We start from the raw sequence: 16,149 nt of genomic DNA, 5'->3' as shown, positions 1-16,149 counted from the left end.
AATGGCCTCATTTTTCTGAGCAAAGTAAGAAGGTCCTCAGTGGAGCAAAGAGGGAGGAGGAGGTAAGGGAGGCTTGAGGAAAGAAGAAAAAGTTTGGAACAGCTTTTATTGGAAGTGGGAGAGAGAATTAATTTGGGAAATATAAAAGGATTGTCTTGCTGTGGTAAGGGCCCAGATAGAGCTGGCTAACAAAAATTTGTAATGTATCCTGTAAGCATAGTTGTGAGACTTCCTCCAGCAAGGTCCATTATTTTATGAGTTGTTACTTCTCAGATCTCTCAAATGGTAGCCTTTGTCTGACAAAAGGAATGAACTAAATTGACTTCCTGAACCCAAAGAACTTATCTCTTGAACCAGACGTTACCTCTAATTGTGCTTCTTTGTAATTTTTCTCCTTTTCTGATTCTAGATTTGGAAAAAAATCTGATAAAAGCTTTGAAGAAACTAGATAATTACTTAAATACCCCTCTGCCTGATGAAATTGATGCCTATAATTCAGAAGACATCACTGTTTCCAACAGGAAGTTCCTCGATGGGAATGAACTCAGTTTAGCAGATTGTAATCTTCTACCTAAACTCCATATCATTAAGGTTTGGATTTCTTTTCTCACTTATGTTGAAAAAATCACCCATTTTTGGACAGTCACAAAAATAACAAGAACAAGAACAACCCTAGAATCATGAGTTGAATCAAAACCAGTCCAACTTGTTACTATTTCTAGTAATAAGTACTTCCCTTTCAGATTTATGAAATCAAGATGGCAGATAGTCTTATGAGGTATCTGGGTTTGCTCCCCCCATTCACTTTATCCTCAATACTTGCTCCAGTATGTCCACTGATACACTTTCTTGACAGGGACCTAAAAACTAAAGATAATGTTCTAGCAGCTAGGAGGGATAACAAGGTGGCGTTGGACGGCCCTTCTTAGGAGTGCAGCAATCCCTTCCAGGGATCCTTGTAAAATTTATAAAGGATTTTTGCAAGTCTTTAAAAAATACCCTTCTAACTCTAGAGAAGCATACTTCCAAATTGTTGACTTTCTTTGAGGAATGATTTATTGATTTATTTTGTTTTTATGTCAGAGTCATTTCCAAATATACCCAGATTAAGTTCTCCTTTGTGACAAAGAAAAAACAAAACCAATCAACCCAATGACTGTCTCACAACATAAGCAACATTCCACTCTAACAGTACTTTATTCTCTGCCAAGAGTGGGGAGGTATGTTTCATTATCTGTTCCCTGGGACCAAGATTGATTATTATAATTATTCAGTGTCAGCTTCCTTTTTTGTCTATTTTCATTATGGTGGTGTATATTTTTGTGATTTTGCCAATGACTTTGTATCATCAATTTTCCTCCTTATGTGCTTTTTAGGATTTGGCCAAGCCTTCCTAAAATTACAGAGATAGGAGTAATGTAGTTCATATTGTTAGAGCTGAAGTTAATATTGCTGTTAGCTTTTTAAAAAGGACCCCTTATTCTCTTTAACTGTTGTTATTTCTCAGTCCTACAACCTTTGTTTTCAGACACATTCATAACTATAGCTTGACTTCTATTGATGCTTACTTTGTGCCCATGGTATACAAATTTAGGAACCCTTGGGGTAGCAGAGGAGCAAAATATGAGTTCAGACTTTTGTCTTCAAATCACTTATGTTCAGTAGAAAATTTGACCCCTCTTTTACTTTGACCATCTGTATGGACTGATTTTAACTTCATCATGAAAACCTTTTAAATTTCAGTGAAAAAAGTGACAACTCCAAATTACATTAAGATCATTTATGAAATTGGGATCAATTGAAGCACTTATTAGAAGATTTAACTATTCCTTATTTAAGAACGTTTCCTCTCCTCTTTCTGCTTTCTCTGATTCTTTTGTTTACAATGACAAATATCCTTTATGATTGATTTTAGGCATACAAACCATCGTTGGTAATATGCTATAGTTCACACATATACCATTCATGTTTCGTCATTTAAAATTAAACCTATTTATGAAGTGCTATTAAAAAGCCAGTCCAATGTTATTGAGGTGCATAGATAAGGAAAAGGGGGGTAAACATTACAATCACATAAGATGATGTTCTTAACATTTACCAATATTCACTTATTATAAATCCCATCAAATTTATTGTTAAAGCAATGTATCCACAAAAATTCAAACAGAATAATCACCTGCCTATAATTCTTCCAAAAGAAAATCTAAACAACCACCACAACAACATCAAGAACAACAACAATAACTTTAAGGTCTGCATAGCACTTTTCATATTTTATGTCACTTGATCCTCACGACTCTGAAGGACACACTTTTATTATGATTTCAAAGAACTCAGGAGCTGATTAGAAATATTAAATGGGAAAAAGGGTAGTCCTTCCTGACAGCTATAAATAATGTGTACAATAACTTTCTGTGATGTATAGGTTCTCTGACTCCTCAAATAGAAAAACTTTAAAAATACTTTTACCTCCCATCATTATTTTTAAATATTACAGAATAAGATTTTTCATTTTCAATGGGTAGGTACAAATACCTACCCATTAATTCCTTAATTGACACCAGTTCTGTGAGGTTCTTTTTAATTTTCTTCAAAACCCAAGCTTTCCAAAATGTTGCTCTGGAACTTTCTACTGCCCTTGGACTTCAATGATTACTCTTAACTCTAGCATTTTTCCTGAATCATTATCATTAAGAAGGCCACACTAGCATTGATATGTTCCATGTTGGTTTTAATAATAAGTTTCGGCAGGACTACAAAAAATAGCATTGTTTTTTGATCCCCAAACTGCCCTTTTCCATTTCCTAAAAGCAGCTCTGTGGGGATATTTTGAGCTGGTTTGATAAACTCAGGAACTGGGAAAGAAGATAAAGCTAGTTCTTTCAGAATTGCCTAATATGATTGCTTATCTTACTGGGGTTTTCCCTCTTCTAATTATTCTTTCTTTGGTTTTAGATTGTGGCCAAGAAATACAGGAATTTTGAGTTTCCCTCTGAAATGACTGGCCTATGGAGATATTTGAACAATGCCTACACTAGAGATGAGTTCACAAATACCTGTCCCGCTGACCAGGAGATTGAGTATGCATATTCTGATGTGGCGAAAAGGATGAAGTGACGCCATAATCTCTTCTGGTTTTCTTTAGAGATGGAAATGGATCAAGTGGTGCACCAAAAAAACGTTTTCCTGTTTTGTTTTTAGGTTTTGCCAATGGCCAATCCTTTAAAAAAATACCAAAACCAAACTTGTAGTGTGATCTGCTCATTGTGAAATAGCATGCATGCATTCTACTTGCCCCTATAGACCAAATATCCATTGATGTGAAATACACACCCTTGTCCAACTCAATATTAATAACGGGCTGTTATAATCTTTGGTTTAGGATTGCATATTTTAGTGGTTTCACTTTCAAAGCAAGACATGTTATGGTTAAAATTGTTGCTTGATTTTTTTTTTTTTATTTTTCATTTTTCTCTCTCAGACATTTTTAGCTGTCATTATCTTATATCTTGATTTCTCACAACTGAAATGTCAATTTAAGTGAAAGGAACAGCTGAAGGTTACATTTGCCAAACCCCTTGACAATTGTCCATGGAAGAACTTTAAAAAAAATTATTCATGGAATTTGAGAGTTCAAAGGGATCTTAGAGATTTCTTAGTCTGACTCTATCATTTTACAGAGGAGGAAAACTAAGCCCCACAGAGTGTAAATGATTTGTTCAAGGCCAAACAGCTCTCTCATGTCATATCAGGATTTAGAAGCCAGGCCTTCCAGCTCTGGTTTCTACTATATTAGGATGTTCATCCACTGTATCACACTGTCTTTCGACTCAAAGAAGGTGTTAAAGAGTTGAAGAATGGTTCAAGAACTGAAAAGAGAAGTGAAAATAAATCTTCTATATACAAACTCCTTACTTTAATGGATTTCTTTCCTAAACCCTTTCACTTCATCTTCTACAAAAGCATTAAGACTCAATCTTGGCTTAAATTTGGTAGAAAATTTCCAGAAGACAAAGGAGTCAGATGTGGAATTTTAATAGCACTTCTTCTCCTCCCACTTTTTATTAGGGACAGACTTCTCAGTTTTTCAAGAGTTGATCGTTCAGTGTATGAATTAGATATTCTTAAAGTACTTAAGTTACTTCCCTATCTCTTAGTACCTTCCCTAGAACTCACACAGTTCAGTTTGGCCACTTTTCAGCAGTTTCGGGAAATGGAAAATGTTGACTAAAAAGAGGGTTTCTAGTTTTATTGACACCATTCCTGTACTCAACAATCATAAGCTACTGTATTATTGGCTAGGAATTGGAAAGACTTTTGGAAGTAGAGACAAAGCTTCTAATTAGTTACATAAGAGATTCCTTATATAATGAGAATGGACAGAAAACAAATTATTTGAAGGAGTTTAGGTGACTCTCTATTTTGATCCCCTCATGGGGGAAAGAGGGGAGTGGGGGGTGAATAAAAACTGAGGCCTAGAGAGAGAATGTGAATGTTCTAAGGCCATAAATAAAATTGTCTCAGCCGAGGTATAAACTGTTGTCTATTAGGATATATCTCTGTCACATCATATAAAGTAACATAATATGTTTGACTTAAAAATGTTTATTTTCTATTTATATATCCTGCACACATGTTATGGAATTCACAGAAGCTTTATTGAAACATATATTACAGATATAAATGTCCAAAGTGGTTTCAAAGGACCAAAATACTCATGAAGCAGAGACTTACTTTCCTTTCTTTTTTCACTGGATTATTATATTAGTTGAGAGAAGGGTCATGTATTCCTTAGTCATGAACCTCTGGAACTCCAGTGCCTAGTTCATGTTGTAATTGTCAGTGGTGTCAATGAGAACAAAATCTGAATTTCTTACTCTACCCTTTTCTCTTTTTAGGAATTACTTTAACCTAAGTGTTATGATACAACCTTTTAGGCAGTAGAGAAATAGTACACAAATGTTGTAGAAGTAATATCAAGATCTAGAGATTTTTAGATCTAGACTCAAAACATCTATGTACTCTTCATGTGCCTTAAAATTAAATTGATTGTAAAAATTCAGAAATTAAACTAATCTTTGTACTGACTTTCTTTGGTGATTTTTTTCTCTATTTTTTTTTTTTAATTCTCTGCTTATGTCTAAAGAAAAACAATGAAGAAAATTATGTTTTAAGAGAATGGAGACAAATTGAGGCTTTCTGCTCCATCCATATGTAGTATTAATATATAAACCATTTACAATTATGAACAGATGACTTAAAAATAAATCAGGATTATTAATGACTCTTAGAATAGCGGCCAGGAAAGCCTCTAATTCTGTGGGTGTATGAAAACAATTAACAGTTGCTTCTTCTCCTGTTTTCCAACAGTTTTCATGAGATTGTATCTAATTACAATTTGTATTCAAAAGGCCAATATTTTTAAGAAATGGACTTCCCAAGTTTGTTCTGTTAGTATAAAACATTTATTACTTTATGATCCTGTGTAAAATATCTTTGTTTCTTTTAGATTTCTTATATCTTTATATACAGGGAAAATGTGGCCAAATAGTTAATCTTCTTTTTGAGGATGATGTATTGAGAATTCTTCAGATGTTATAGGTGTTCATGTGTAGGTTCTCAGTTATCCAAGTTATCCATATATTTTGAAGATTAAATATTACTTTTTCTGAACACAGTTCTTCCAAAAACAGGCTGGAAAAGAACACAAGCAAGTAATGAAATTATGCTTTTAAAATATCTCTTTGTCAGACTGAGAGTGATGTAAAATCACAGTTTTAGATTTAGAAATGAATTTAGAAATCTGGTCCTAACAGTTCCCAATAAGCTACTTGTGATTTCCCAAACTGACTTTTTTTGTTGCTAAACTGTTGGTAACTTTCATTTCTCTTTGTGTTTTGGGGGATTCCCATTTGGGAGGGAAGCACTAATTAGTAAGCCCTACCCTGATTAATAACTTTCATTCTCAGTCACTTTCTCCTGTTAGTATCTTATGACTTTTTGTGCCAATAAGACTTAAAAAATAAAAAATAGACTATCATAAAGAAAAAGGCTAGGAATAAAATATAACACTCCTAGAACAGAATCACTGTCAGTCTTTACCCACCAACCTCTTATTGACAGCTTTGATGAGGTTTATCCCCCAGACCTATCAACCCAGGACAATTTACCTTATAAACCTCTTACTTTTTACACTATCTATCCTCTATATGTTGTGACTGAAGCCTCAGTGTTTTTCCTTCCATCTCACTAAGCTTGCTAACCTTTTGAATTCCCTCTGAAATGAAGATTTTTTAAAACAGTATTTTGTCTGTGGTAGAGGTGGAACTAGCCCCAGGATGTGAAATTGGGATAATCTATTCATCCTGGAGTTGAATTTCTCTGACACAAGAGACGGCTTTGAGTTCAATTTGTTCCTCACATAGTTGCTTTATCCAAACCTAACATTTGTAGTTTACTGAAATGATTTCAGCTTGAGAGAAAAACGAAAAAATAACATCACATTTATGATGCCTAGAAAGTCATTTTTCTAGAATATGCTGCCAGACATTTATACTAAAAATAACCTTTGATAATAGAAGGGGAGTTTATAAATATATAGAATTTGGAAAAGTTTTCCTGGAGTGGAAAAACAAAAATATTTTTCATCCTATGGATTCTCTTGACCAAGATATTGCAATTCAGTCACTAAGTAGTTCCAATTGTAATTGGTGAGTAACAATTCAATCAGGAGTAGATATTCTACAATTGATTAAACACCCATCTATGTAGATGAGCTACCTCAATTGATTTAACTAGAATTTACAGAAAGAAAATTTCTTGTCATCTTGTATGTAATTTACTGGAATTATTTCCCACAAGAAGTATTATTTTTGCAAGGCTGCCCAGCTAACGACCAACATAGCCTAATAAATGGGACTTTCAAACTACCATTATAACCACTAGATGGTGCCCCATGCTATTAATTCATATGAGATGGCACATAGCTAGGAATGTGAGCAATTAATTAAAGGTTAGGTGTTTTCTTGACTATCAGAGGCTTGTGCAGTTTTAGGCTGATGCAGAAATAATAGGAGGCTGTGTACTTAGTCTCAGTGTAAATTCAGCCTTGACTCTCTTTTGTCAGCCCAAGGATGGATCATATGAAATGAATTGAGGATTTTATTATCAGAAATAATAGAATTGGAAGAGATTCCAAGAGAACCTCTGGTTACCTTTAATCAAGTCTACACATAAATTTCCATCAAGAATAGGAATTCCACGGGAATCCAATCACTAACCCACTATCTAAGATTTAAGTATTTGGGGATGTTAAATCTGAAAAAGAAAAGAAAACTTGAGTTGGAGGATGGAAAAGGACTTGATCATTGTTTTTAAGTATTTGAAAGGTGTCACATGGCCAAGAGACCAGACTTGTTCTTCTTGGTCCCACAGGGCAAAAGCAGGGACAGTGGATAAAAATGACAGAGAGGCAGATTTAAGGTTTGATGTAAGGAAAAATTTCTTAATAATTAGAGCCATCTACAAATGTCATGAGTTGTCTAAGCCGATAATGATTTTCCCCTGACTAGAAGAATGGAAGTTAAAATAGAGTGATTGTTTATAATGTATTTTGTAGAGGGAATTTTTTTTTCAGAAAGTGGGTTAGATAGTGATTGGATCCTTCACTATCCTGGTTTTCCTCATAAGAACATTTCTATCCTATCACTGTCCTTCCTATGTATTTGTTAGGTTCTCTGACCTGACAGAGAATAAGGAAACTCATTATTTCCTTATTTTTGGACATTATATGATTGCATTAATTTGTCTTTGTTGATGCTGTTGTTGTCATGTCACATATGACTGACTCATATTGAGCTTACAATACTTCACACTTCCAAATAATTTTTAGATGAATTAACTATACTCTCCATCTTATGCTTAAAAAGCTGATTTCTTTCTCTCTTTCTTTCTTTCTCTCTCTCTCTTTTTTCTTCTTTTTCTTTCTTTCTCTTTCTCTTTCTCTCTCTTTCTCTTTCTCTCTTTCTCTTTCTCTCTCTTTCTCTTTCTCTCTTCCTTTCTCTTTCTCTCTTTCTTTCTTTCTTTCTTCCTTCCTTCCTTCCTTCCTTCCTTCCTTCCTTCCTTCCTTCCTTCCTTCCTTCCTTCCTTCCTTCCTTCCTTCCTTCCTTCCTTCCTTCCTTCCTTCCTTCCTTCCTTCCTTTCTTTCTTTCTTTCTTTCTTTCTTTCTTTCTTTCTTTCTTTCTTAGGCAATTGAGGTTAAGTGATTTGCCTAAGGTCACATAGCTAGGAAGTCATATTTGAACTCGGGTTCTCCTAACATCAAGGCTGCTGCTCTATCAACTGTACCATCTGTACCATCTAGCTACCTTCAAAGTTGATTTCTTTTGAAAAGAACATTGATCTTCCAGTTAGGAAGATGAAGATTCAAGTCCTTTCTCAGATATTTAATGGCTGTGCTAAAATAAGCAAATTACTTAACCTCTCTGAGCTTACAACTGTCAGAGTTGTAAAATGAGTATGTTAATATACACACATATGCATATATATATATATATATATGCATGTGTAAATTATACTCTCCACAGAGTTATTTTAAAACTCATTCAGATAATGTATATATAACAATTTATAAGCCTAGAGAAGATATATAAATATAAAAAAATTAAGTTGATTTTGGGGAATGTAAGTGTAATACTTTATATTTATTCCTAAAATTTCATCTCATTAGAAATGGTTCAATTTTCTAAATAGCCTACCAGTAATCTTATTAATAAGTAGCACTTAAATAGTATTTTAAGATTTTAAAACGACTTCACAAATATTCTCTCAAGTGATCCTTATAACCTAAGAGGTAGGTCATATTATTTTTATTTTACAGACAAGGATACAAAGACAGAGATAAATAATTTGTCTCTAATCACACAGCTAGTAAGGCTCTAAAGGTGGATTTGAGTATGGGTCTTTAAGTCAGGTTCTCTATTCATTAATCAATTTAACCACCTTTCAAGATCCTGAATTTTGCATCTCTCACCTAATTTTGTGTCATCTTCAAGTTAGATTTCAAATTTCTATCAAAATCTGTTGATAAAAATGTTAAAGAGTATAGGGCAAATACATAGGAACTGTATTGATATTCTTTAAGTGTGATCTTTCAACTGATTCCAAACTAATCGATCAAATAGGTAGGTAGTGAAGTAAATGGAAATGGGACTTGGAGTCTGGAGATCTTCAGTTACAATCCTACCCACGTGACTCTGGACAAATCAACTGCTATCTACCTCAGTATTCTTATCTGCAAGGGAATAATAATATCTACTAAAATAAGGATTATTTTAAGAATAAAATGAGATATTTTTAAATGTTTGTAAAACTTGAAATCCTATTATTATTATCCCCATCTTTTGTTCTACTTTTTAATATCTAAGCTTATCAGAAAATTCCTTATATAATTCCAATGATTTAGATTCCTCCCCATTTTTCTACATCAAAATCACTTATCCTAGAAACTAAGTAGTACCTCTTTCCTCAAAGAAGACCTTTCAGAGGCAAAACACCCTTTGAGTTTCCTTAGAAGGTATGAACTGCTTTAACATGATCCTGAGGGAAGGAGACAGTGGCATCTTGAGGATTATTCACTTTCTTTCCCTACCTACACTCCTGTGGCCTTAGATGATGACCCTGGACTGCTTAATAATCCTCCCTCTCTGTCATTTGGGGTGAATTGGCAACTTAGGGATGAATGATAAAAAAGATGATAAAAAATTATATGGAATGCTATAGTATGGTATCCTCATGATTGAATTGTTTACTGGTAAGTCAGGCAAATTTATGGGATAATCAATTCAACTAGGCTATTAGGACCATTTAATAATCAGATAAAAACAATACCCTGAAGACTAGTTTGATCATAAAAGTTAGTTGTTTGGGGCTTCTTGATCACCAAATTACAAAATCTATGGGGCAACCAAATCTCTTGTTTAGCAGGAAAGCTGGAAAAAAAATGAATTGGACATATTTTCTTAGGTACCATATAGATATATACTGCTGATTATATTATTTCACTAAACCAATCCCAGCCTTCAAGATAATGCCTTGCAAATGGTAGGTGCTTAAGAAACCTTTGTGGAATAGAAGATTAACAGAAGGCAAGACAATTTAGTAGAACCTCACCTCTTTTCCAACTCCTTTTTGGATTTTGTAGTGAAGTCTTTCTGAAAGTCTGCCACCATAATGGGAAGACATCTGGAGTCCTCTTTCCAAACTGGAATGAAGCCTTTTTGGTGGAAATGGGAATTTGAGTTAACATTATCCATATCTCCCTGTTCAAAGAACAGCCAGAAGAGAATAGTCAGGATTTAGAGAAAGAAGCTTTAAATTTTCTCAGAAGTGGTGATTGAAAGCCGCCTGCAATGGAAGAAAGGAGTTTTATAAGAAACACTGTAGCTTGTTTTAAGAGCAGTGTCCCTTATTCTCCAGCCCTTCTATCTTATGGAATCCCACTTCCCTGTCAAATTAACTTTGTTGGCTTAATAATAGCTCCTTGTCCCTGGAGGTGTGGGTCTGTATTGGAGCAAAACCAGGAAGGTACAGAGTTACTCTGAAAGTTCTATCCTGCTTTTGGTTTTTTAGTCCAAATTCCCTTCTGGAGGCAACTGACTATTAACTATGTAGATTGAGGATAGAGGTAGAGGTCCAGGACATTCTCTCCTTTGGTCATAATGAATGCCATAATTACTTAAAGAAAGCAGTTATCTTACCAATTGAGACTTTTTTTCCCAATGTCTTGGAATAAACTAAAATAAAAACCATTTTAAACAATTGTTTTTTAATTTAATTTTTTTTTGGTCCATTTAGGGTCTTTGGTAGAAAACTATGTATGATAAGATTCAAGTCTGGCCACTAAAGTTGGAGAGATTTTCCTCTTCATTGTTGTGAGAATAATAGGTAGGAGGGAGTAGGGGAGGCTAGGAAGAAGACAAGTGCTTCAAAGGAGTAGTAGTTTCCAATGTCCAGTCTGAATCAGCTCAACTATTTGAGCTATTGAGCTATATTGAACTATTGATGTTCATTTCTGTTTCTCAGACTCATTGCTTTCTAATGGGAAGCGTTTCTTGAGCAGACTTTTCTATCATATATTCTTGGCTCTATCTTGAGCTGGGGCCAAATAGAAAAAAGACTTTATTAACAGAATATCATATACCAAATATTCTAATAGGATCTGTGGAGGTTCAGAGGTAATAGAAATCATGGTCTCTTGACCTCAAAGAACTTGTCTAATTAGAAGGAGAGAATAAAGAGATAGGAAAAGAGATACATCAGTGACATAAGAACATGTGCAATGAAATCTTCTAAATATTCATAAAATATGGTTTTAAGGAATTATAACAAAGTCCCATTCTGATATGTTGATATCAGAGTCACAGGTGGTTTCACTGAAGGCTGTGTAAATGAAACACAAACTCTGGGAATTCCTATGAAAAGAAAAAAGGCTTCAAATAGGAATCCAATGACAGATTGTGTCTTTCTCTGGGAAGCAACAAGGAGTGCTAAGTGCAGTCTCCATCTAGTATTGCCTTGGTGGCAATAGTTCCTTTGCACACTCAGGATCCTTGATCCTTGAGAAAGTGAAGTTAGTCCCAGAGTGTGAAGGGGAGTGATGGGACTATTAAGAATAAAAGAAGATAAAGTGAATGAATAAGAAGTTATTAAATGTTTATTAGGCTATTTGCATTTTGCTAAGCACTCTCCCACCCCAAAGAATTGTAATTTTAATAGGGAATAATTCATAAAGGGAAGAACTCCTCAGAGGGTTTTTATTATTTATTTATTTTTGGTTTTGAAAGCTACAGGAATTGTAAGTGGAACCACAAGGGAATAAGTCAAGACATCCTTTTCAGTGAGTGGTAGTAATGGTTGGAGTTTCATAACTAGAATATGGGAGATGCCATACGAAGATGAAGGCAAAGTAGCTAGCAAGAACATGGTGAGGGAATTAATTGAGGATGGCTAGAGCAACTGACCTACTTTACTTGGCATTGACCAATCAGGACGTTGGTAGCTTTAGAAAAAGCTTCAGTGACTCCTTTCTTACCACAAGGTCTTTGCCTGGGTAGCCTGTGGTGCTAATTTGCCCTTTTTATATTTTTTGGAAAGGGAAAAGAAGGAAAAAGGAAGAGTTAAAACTTATAGAAATACTGTCAAATCACTTGGTTGGCTGATGTGAGGAACTTGTCTAATCTCTTTAGAAAATCATCCACCTAACCTACTCAAAACTTTGTCACCAGTCAGGGCCTTGATTTTCTTATCTGTAAAGTGGAGGATTTGGTTTAGGTAATCTTTTAGGCTTCTTTTAGATCTATCATTTTATGACTCTAAGCCTGGAGATCAATAGTTAGAACCTTCAGAAGAACAGACTTGTTTAGTTAGCATACTGGGCAGTTTGGCTCCAAGTTCAGGTCATCATGGCCATCTAAACTTTCAGGCTTCTGAATCTTGACTTCATCATTTACTAGGTGTGTGATTTTTGGGTAAGTCATTTATTTTTTTCTGAACCTCAATTTCTTCACATGAAAAATGGAGATAATAATAGCTATATTACATATCTTACAGCATTGTTGAGAGGAAATGTTAAATCTTAAAGCACTATAAGAATAGAAGTTATTTTATCTTCTCATAAGGAGTAACAATCCTTTGGGCTCAATTCAAAGTTTAAGATTTTATTTTTTTATTAAAAATTTTTTTTTAAAGTTTAAGATTTTTTAAAGAAAATTGTCGCTAGGATCTTCAAAAGGAATCAGGATGGCAAACAAATTTGAACTTAAGTGTTCATAGCTGATCATTTTCTGTTACTCTCTCCCAAGTACCACTGGCATGTTACAAATAGACATTGATCCTTTCTGAAAGTCCTAATCAATCCTAGATAGCTGCTTTCAGGGCTCATGCTATCATAAATCTAGAAGACATTTATTTTTATACATAAGGATTTTATACGTAAGCAAACTAAAGTCCAGAAAGGCTATCAGGTAGAACAGTAGGTAGAACATTGGATCTAAAGTCAGGATGATGATTTCAAATCCAGCCTTAGACACATACTATCCATGTGATTTTGGGCAAATTATTTAACTATTGCCTGCCTCAGTTTTCTCATCATGTAACTGGAGATAACACTTCCCAAAATTGAAATTAAAATGAGATACTATTTGTCAGACTCTATGCAAATTTTAAAGCATTATCTCAACGGTAGTTACTATTATTATTTTTAATGACTTGTCTAAGAGCACATAAGTCGTCAAGAGAAAGATTAAGATTTCAGCACGAATATCTTACTTCAAATCTTGCTTCCTTTTTTCTATACCACATGGAAACAACTAATTTTAACAAATATTTATATAAGCCCAACTATATGCAAGTGATATAGAAGATGATACAAAGATAACTACGTCAAGGAGTTTGTATGACAAGTATTCTTCTCAACCATTCGAAGACCTCTGGGAATGTGGAACCCACTATCTCTTGAGGTAACTTAATCTACTTTAAAACAGTTCTAATTATTAGAAAGTTTTTCTTGACATCAATCCTCAATTTACCTCTTTGCATGGATAAACAGAACAAGTTTTCTTTCTCCAAAGCCATTCAAATACTTGAAGTCAGGAATCATGACTTCCTTGATCCCTTTCCAGACTAAACATTCTCCATTCCTTCAATAGATTTTAAAAGGCAAATAAAGATGAGAAAAGAGAGCAGATCAGAAGGGTCGAAAAACCTAGATGAAAGTGCAGAGGAAAGAGACAAAATACCAAGTTTAATGAACAGAAGTCCATAATTTGGACTAAAATACTGTGGGGAATAATGAAAATATGAATCTGAACTGAAAATCTTATCTTTATGTTCAAACTGCTTGTTGAGAATCAATATTTATTAAGGACTTACTACATGTCAGGCCCATGGTAGGCCCTGAGGAAATAAAAAAAAAAAAATGAAAGTCTTTCCCCTCAAGGATCCTACATTCTATACAGAAAAAGCTGATTCAGAAGGAAAAGAATCTACAGACAGAATTATAATATACAATAATAAATCGGATTTATAGACTGTTTAATATTTAGGAAGTTCTTTCTTCTCCAAAGTCTTGTGAAATCATACAAAATTGTAGGAGTTAATAATGATGTCTCTGAACTTTTGTATGTGTGTACTTTGTTCTCTCTAGTCAGATGAATCCATAGTTCCTGTAACCTAAGGTCAAGTAAGGTGACATCTCCCAGTTTTCTAGGTGATGTGTGACCGTGTCAGAATGTCTGCTGCACCCAGTCTTGGCAGGTCTCTTCAAGGTGCTTTTGCTAATAATATTCCAGCTTGGATATTCATGGGGCTAGAAGAGAGGGCGTTGCCATGAAAGGTACTTGATTTAATTCCCATGTTCAACTGACAAAGCAGAAGTTTGTTGACCTTAAAGTACTGGCACTAAACCTAGCTATTTACTTAGTCTTTTGCCAAAGGGTGGGAAGGGAGGGTGGAGCAGAAGGAATTCTTTTGCTGTTGGTCAATGAGGTGCTTTGTTATGATTTTACTTCATGTGGTACAGGTGTCCAAGTGTCTCATGTAATAGCTAGATTTTTTTTTTTCTCCTGAAGACTAAAAGCAAATTGTGAAAATCAAGGATGAAAACAATGACCTTACTTTTTTTTTTTCCCTTCTGACTATAGGGAAAGTTTACTTTAGAGAAAATAAAGGACCAGAGAGCAATTACTCAGTACTTATCAAAACAAACCTAAAAAGTAGAAACCAAGAAAAATCTTATAACCTATTCATTTCAAACTTCTTTCCATGTCACCTAGGAATGTGTTTGTTTTTTTTTTTTTTATCTTGGCAAAATTCTAATTTTTTTTTTTTTTTTGGCTGGAGACATTTCTGTCTCCCCCAGATAGAATGGTCGTTTGGGTGAGAAATGAGTTTTTTGATTCTTAACTACATTAAAAACTTATTTAGGAGACCCATGGTCATGTATTTTAACCATAAAGAAAGGGAAAACTTCTTTTCTCCCTTGGCCATGTGAAGGTTCTGTCTATAGAGGAAAATCTCAATGAAGAATTGATGCAAATATTTGTTTGGATGTCTTTGCTGACTAAAGGAGTTGGAGAGGCTAATGAAGGATAATGGAAAGTACACTGAGCTAAGAGTTAGTAAATCTGAGTTCTAATACCTGTTCTGCTGTTACCTAACTATGCAATCTTGGACAACTTTACCTTTTTGTATTTTAATTTTCTCATCTATAAAATAAGATATTTAGATTAGATGATCTCTAAAGGTCTCTTCTAACTTAAAAAGTCAAAAATCCATACTATGAAATACATACCTTTTATACTTCACTTTTGTGTGTACTTAGCTAATAAAGTAAAATGTAAGTTTTTTTAGGGCAGACTGAATGAGTGGATGGATATTCATATCCATTATTATTAATAATAATATAAGATATTAAATTAACATTGATTAATCCATTGTCCATTTTCCCCTATGAAATGTTTTCATTTTTATCCCATTAAAAACAAAGCTAGAAAACTTTCCTTGGAATTATGCACTTTGCCTCTATGAGAGGCATGTGAGAAGAGGAAGTGCATGTTACTAGAAAGTTGCACATTGTTTTTTTTTAAAGGAGAATGCATTGAAAGGAGAAATCATCAAAGATAAAAACATTATCTCATTCTATCCATCCAATATCCCTGTTAAAGAGGCAGTCACAGAAGTATTATCCCTAGAGATTTCCAGGTTCTGAGTGGTTAAAATGCTTTATTCAGGCTACACAGCTATCAAGTTGTTATCAGATTTAAAGGGACCTTATAAAAGACCTTAGAAATCATATAGTCCAATTCCATCATTTTACAGAAGTAGAAATTGAGGCCTAGAGAAATGGAATAATTTACCCAAGAGTCACAGGATTTCTGGAAGCAGATTAGGATTTGAATTCAGGTCTTCAAACTCCAAATCCCACACACTTACTAATATGCCTCATTACTAGAACCAAACTTTTCTCACTCCACTTCTAACCCTTCTTTCTCCCATTTTACACGGTCACTGAACTTATAGTGACGCAATATTTTAGAAGCATAAACATGAAAGTCTTTTTATCTCTTTCTGAGGTTTGGTTGTAAAGAGGTT

The 16,149-nt window shown here is 34.2% G+C and overlaps 1 protein-coding gene across 3 annotated transcripts in view; it reads left to right on the top strand.

The window, feature by feature from the left end:
* CLIC6 (chloride intracellular channel 6) overlaps positions 1 to 5,088 on the top strand; it is an 80,264-nt gene extending 75,176 nt beyond the window's left edge. For all 3 annotated transcript variants that reach the window (XM_074300680.1, XM_074300681.1, XM_074300682.1), the window contains exons 5-6: positions 410 to 591; positions 2,956 to 5,088. In XM_074300680.1, the coding sequence (XP_074156781.1) occupies positions 410 to 591; positions 2,956 to 3,117 (344 nt within the window). In that variant the 3' untranslated portion in view covers positions 3,118 to 5,088. The remainder of the gene's footprint in view (positions 1 to 409; positions 592 to 2,955) is intronic.
* Positions 5,089 to 16,149: the final 11,061 nt, after the last annotated feature.

This window comes from Sminthopsis crassicaudata, chromosome 3 (genome assembly GCF_048593235.1).
Source record: "Sminthopsis crassicaudata isolate SCR6 chromosome 3, ASM4859323v1, whole genome shotgun sequence".
Lineage (NCBI taxonomy): Eukaryota > Metazoa > Chordata > Mammalia > Dasyuromorphia > Dasyuridae > Sminthopsis > Sminthopsis crassicaudata.
This window is presented reverse-complemented; position numbering and strand designations above follow the sequence as displayed.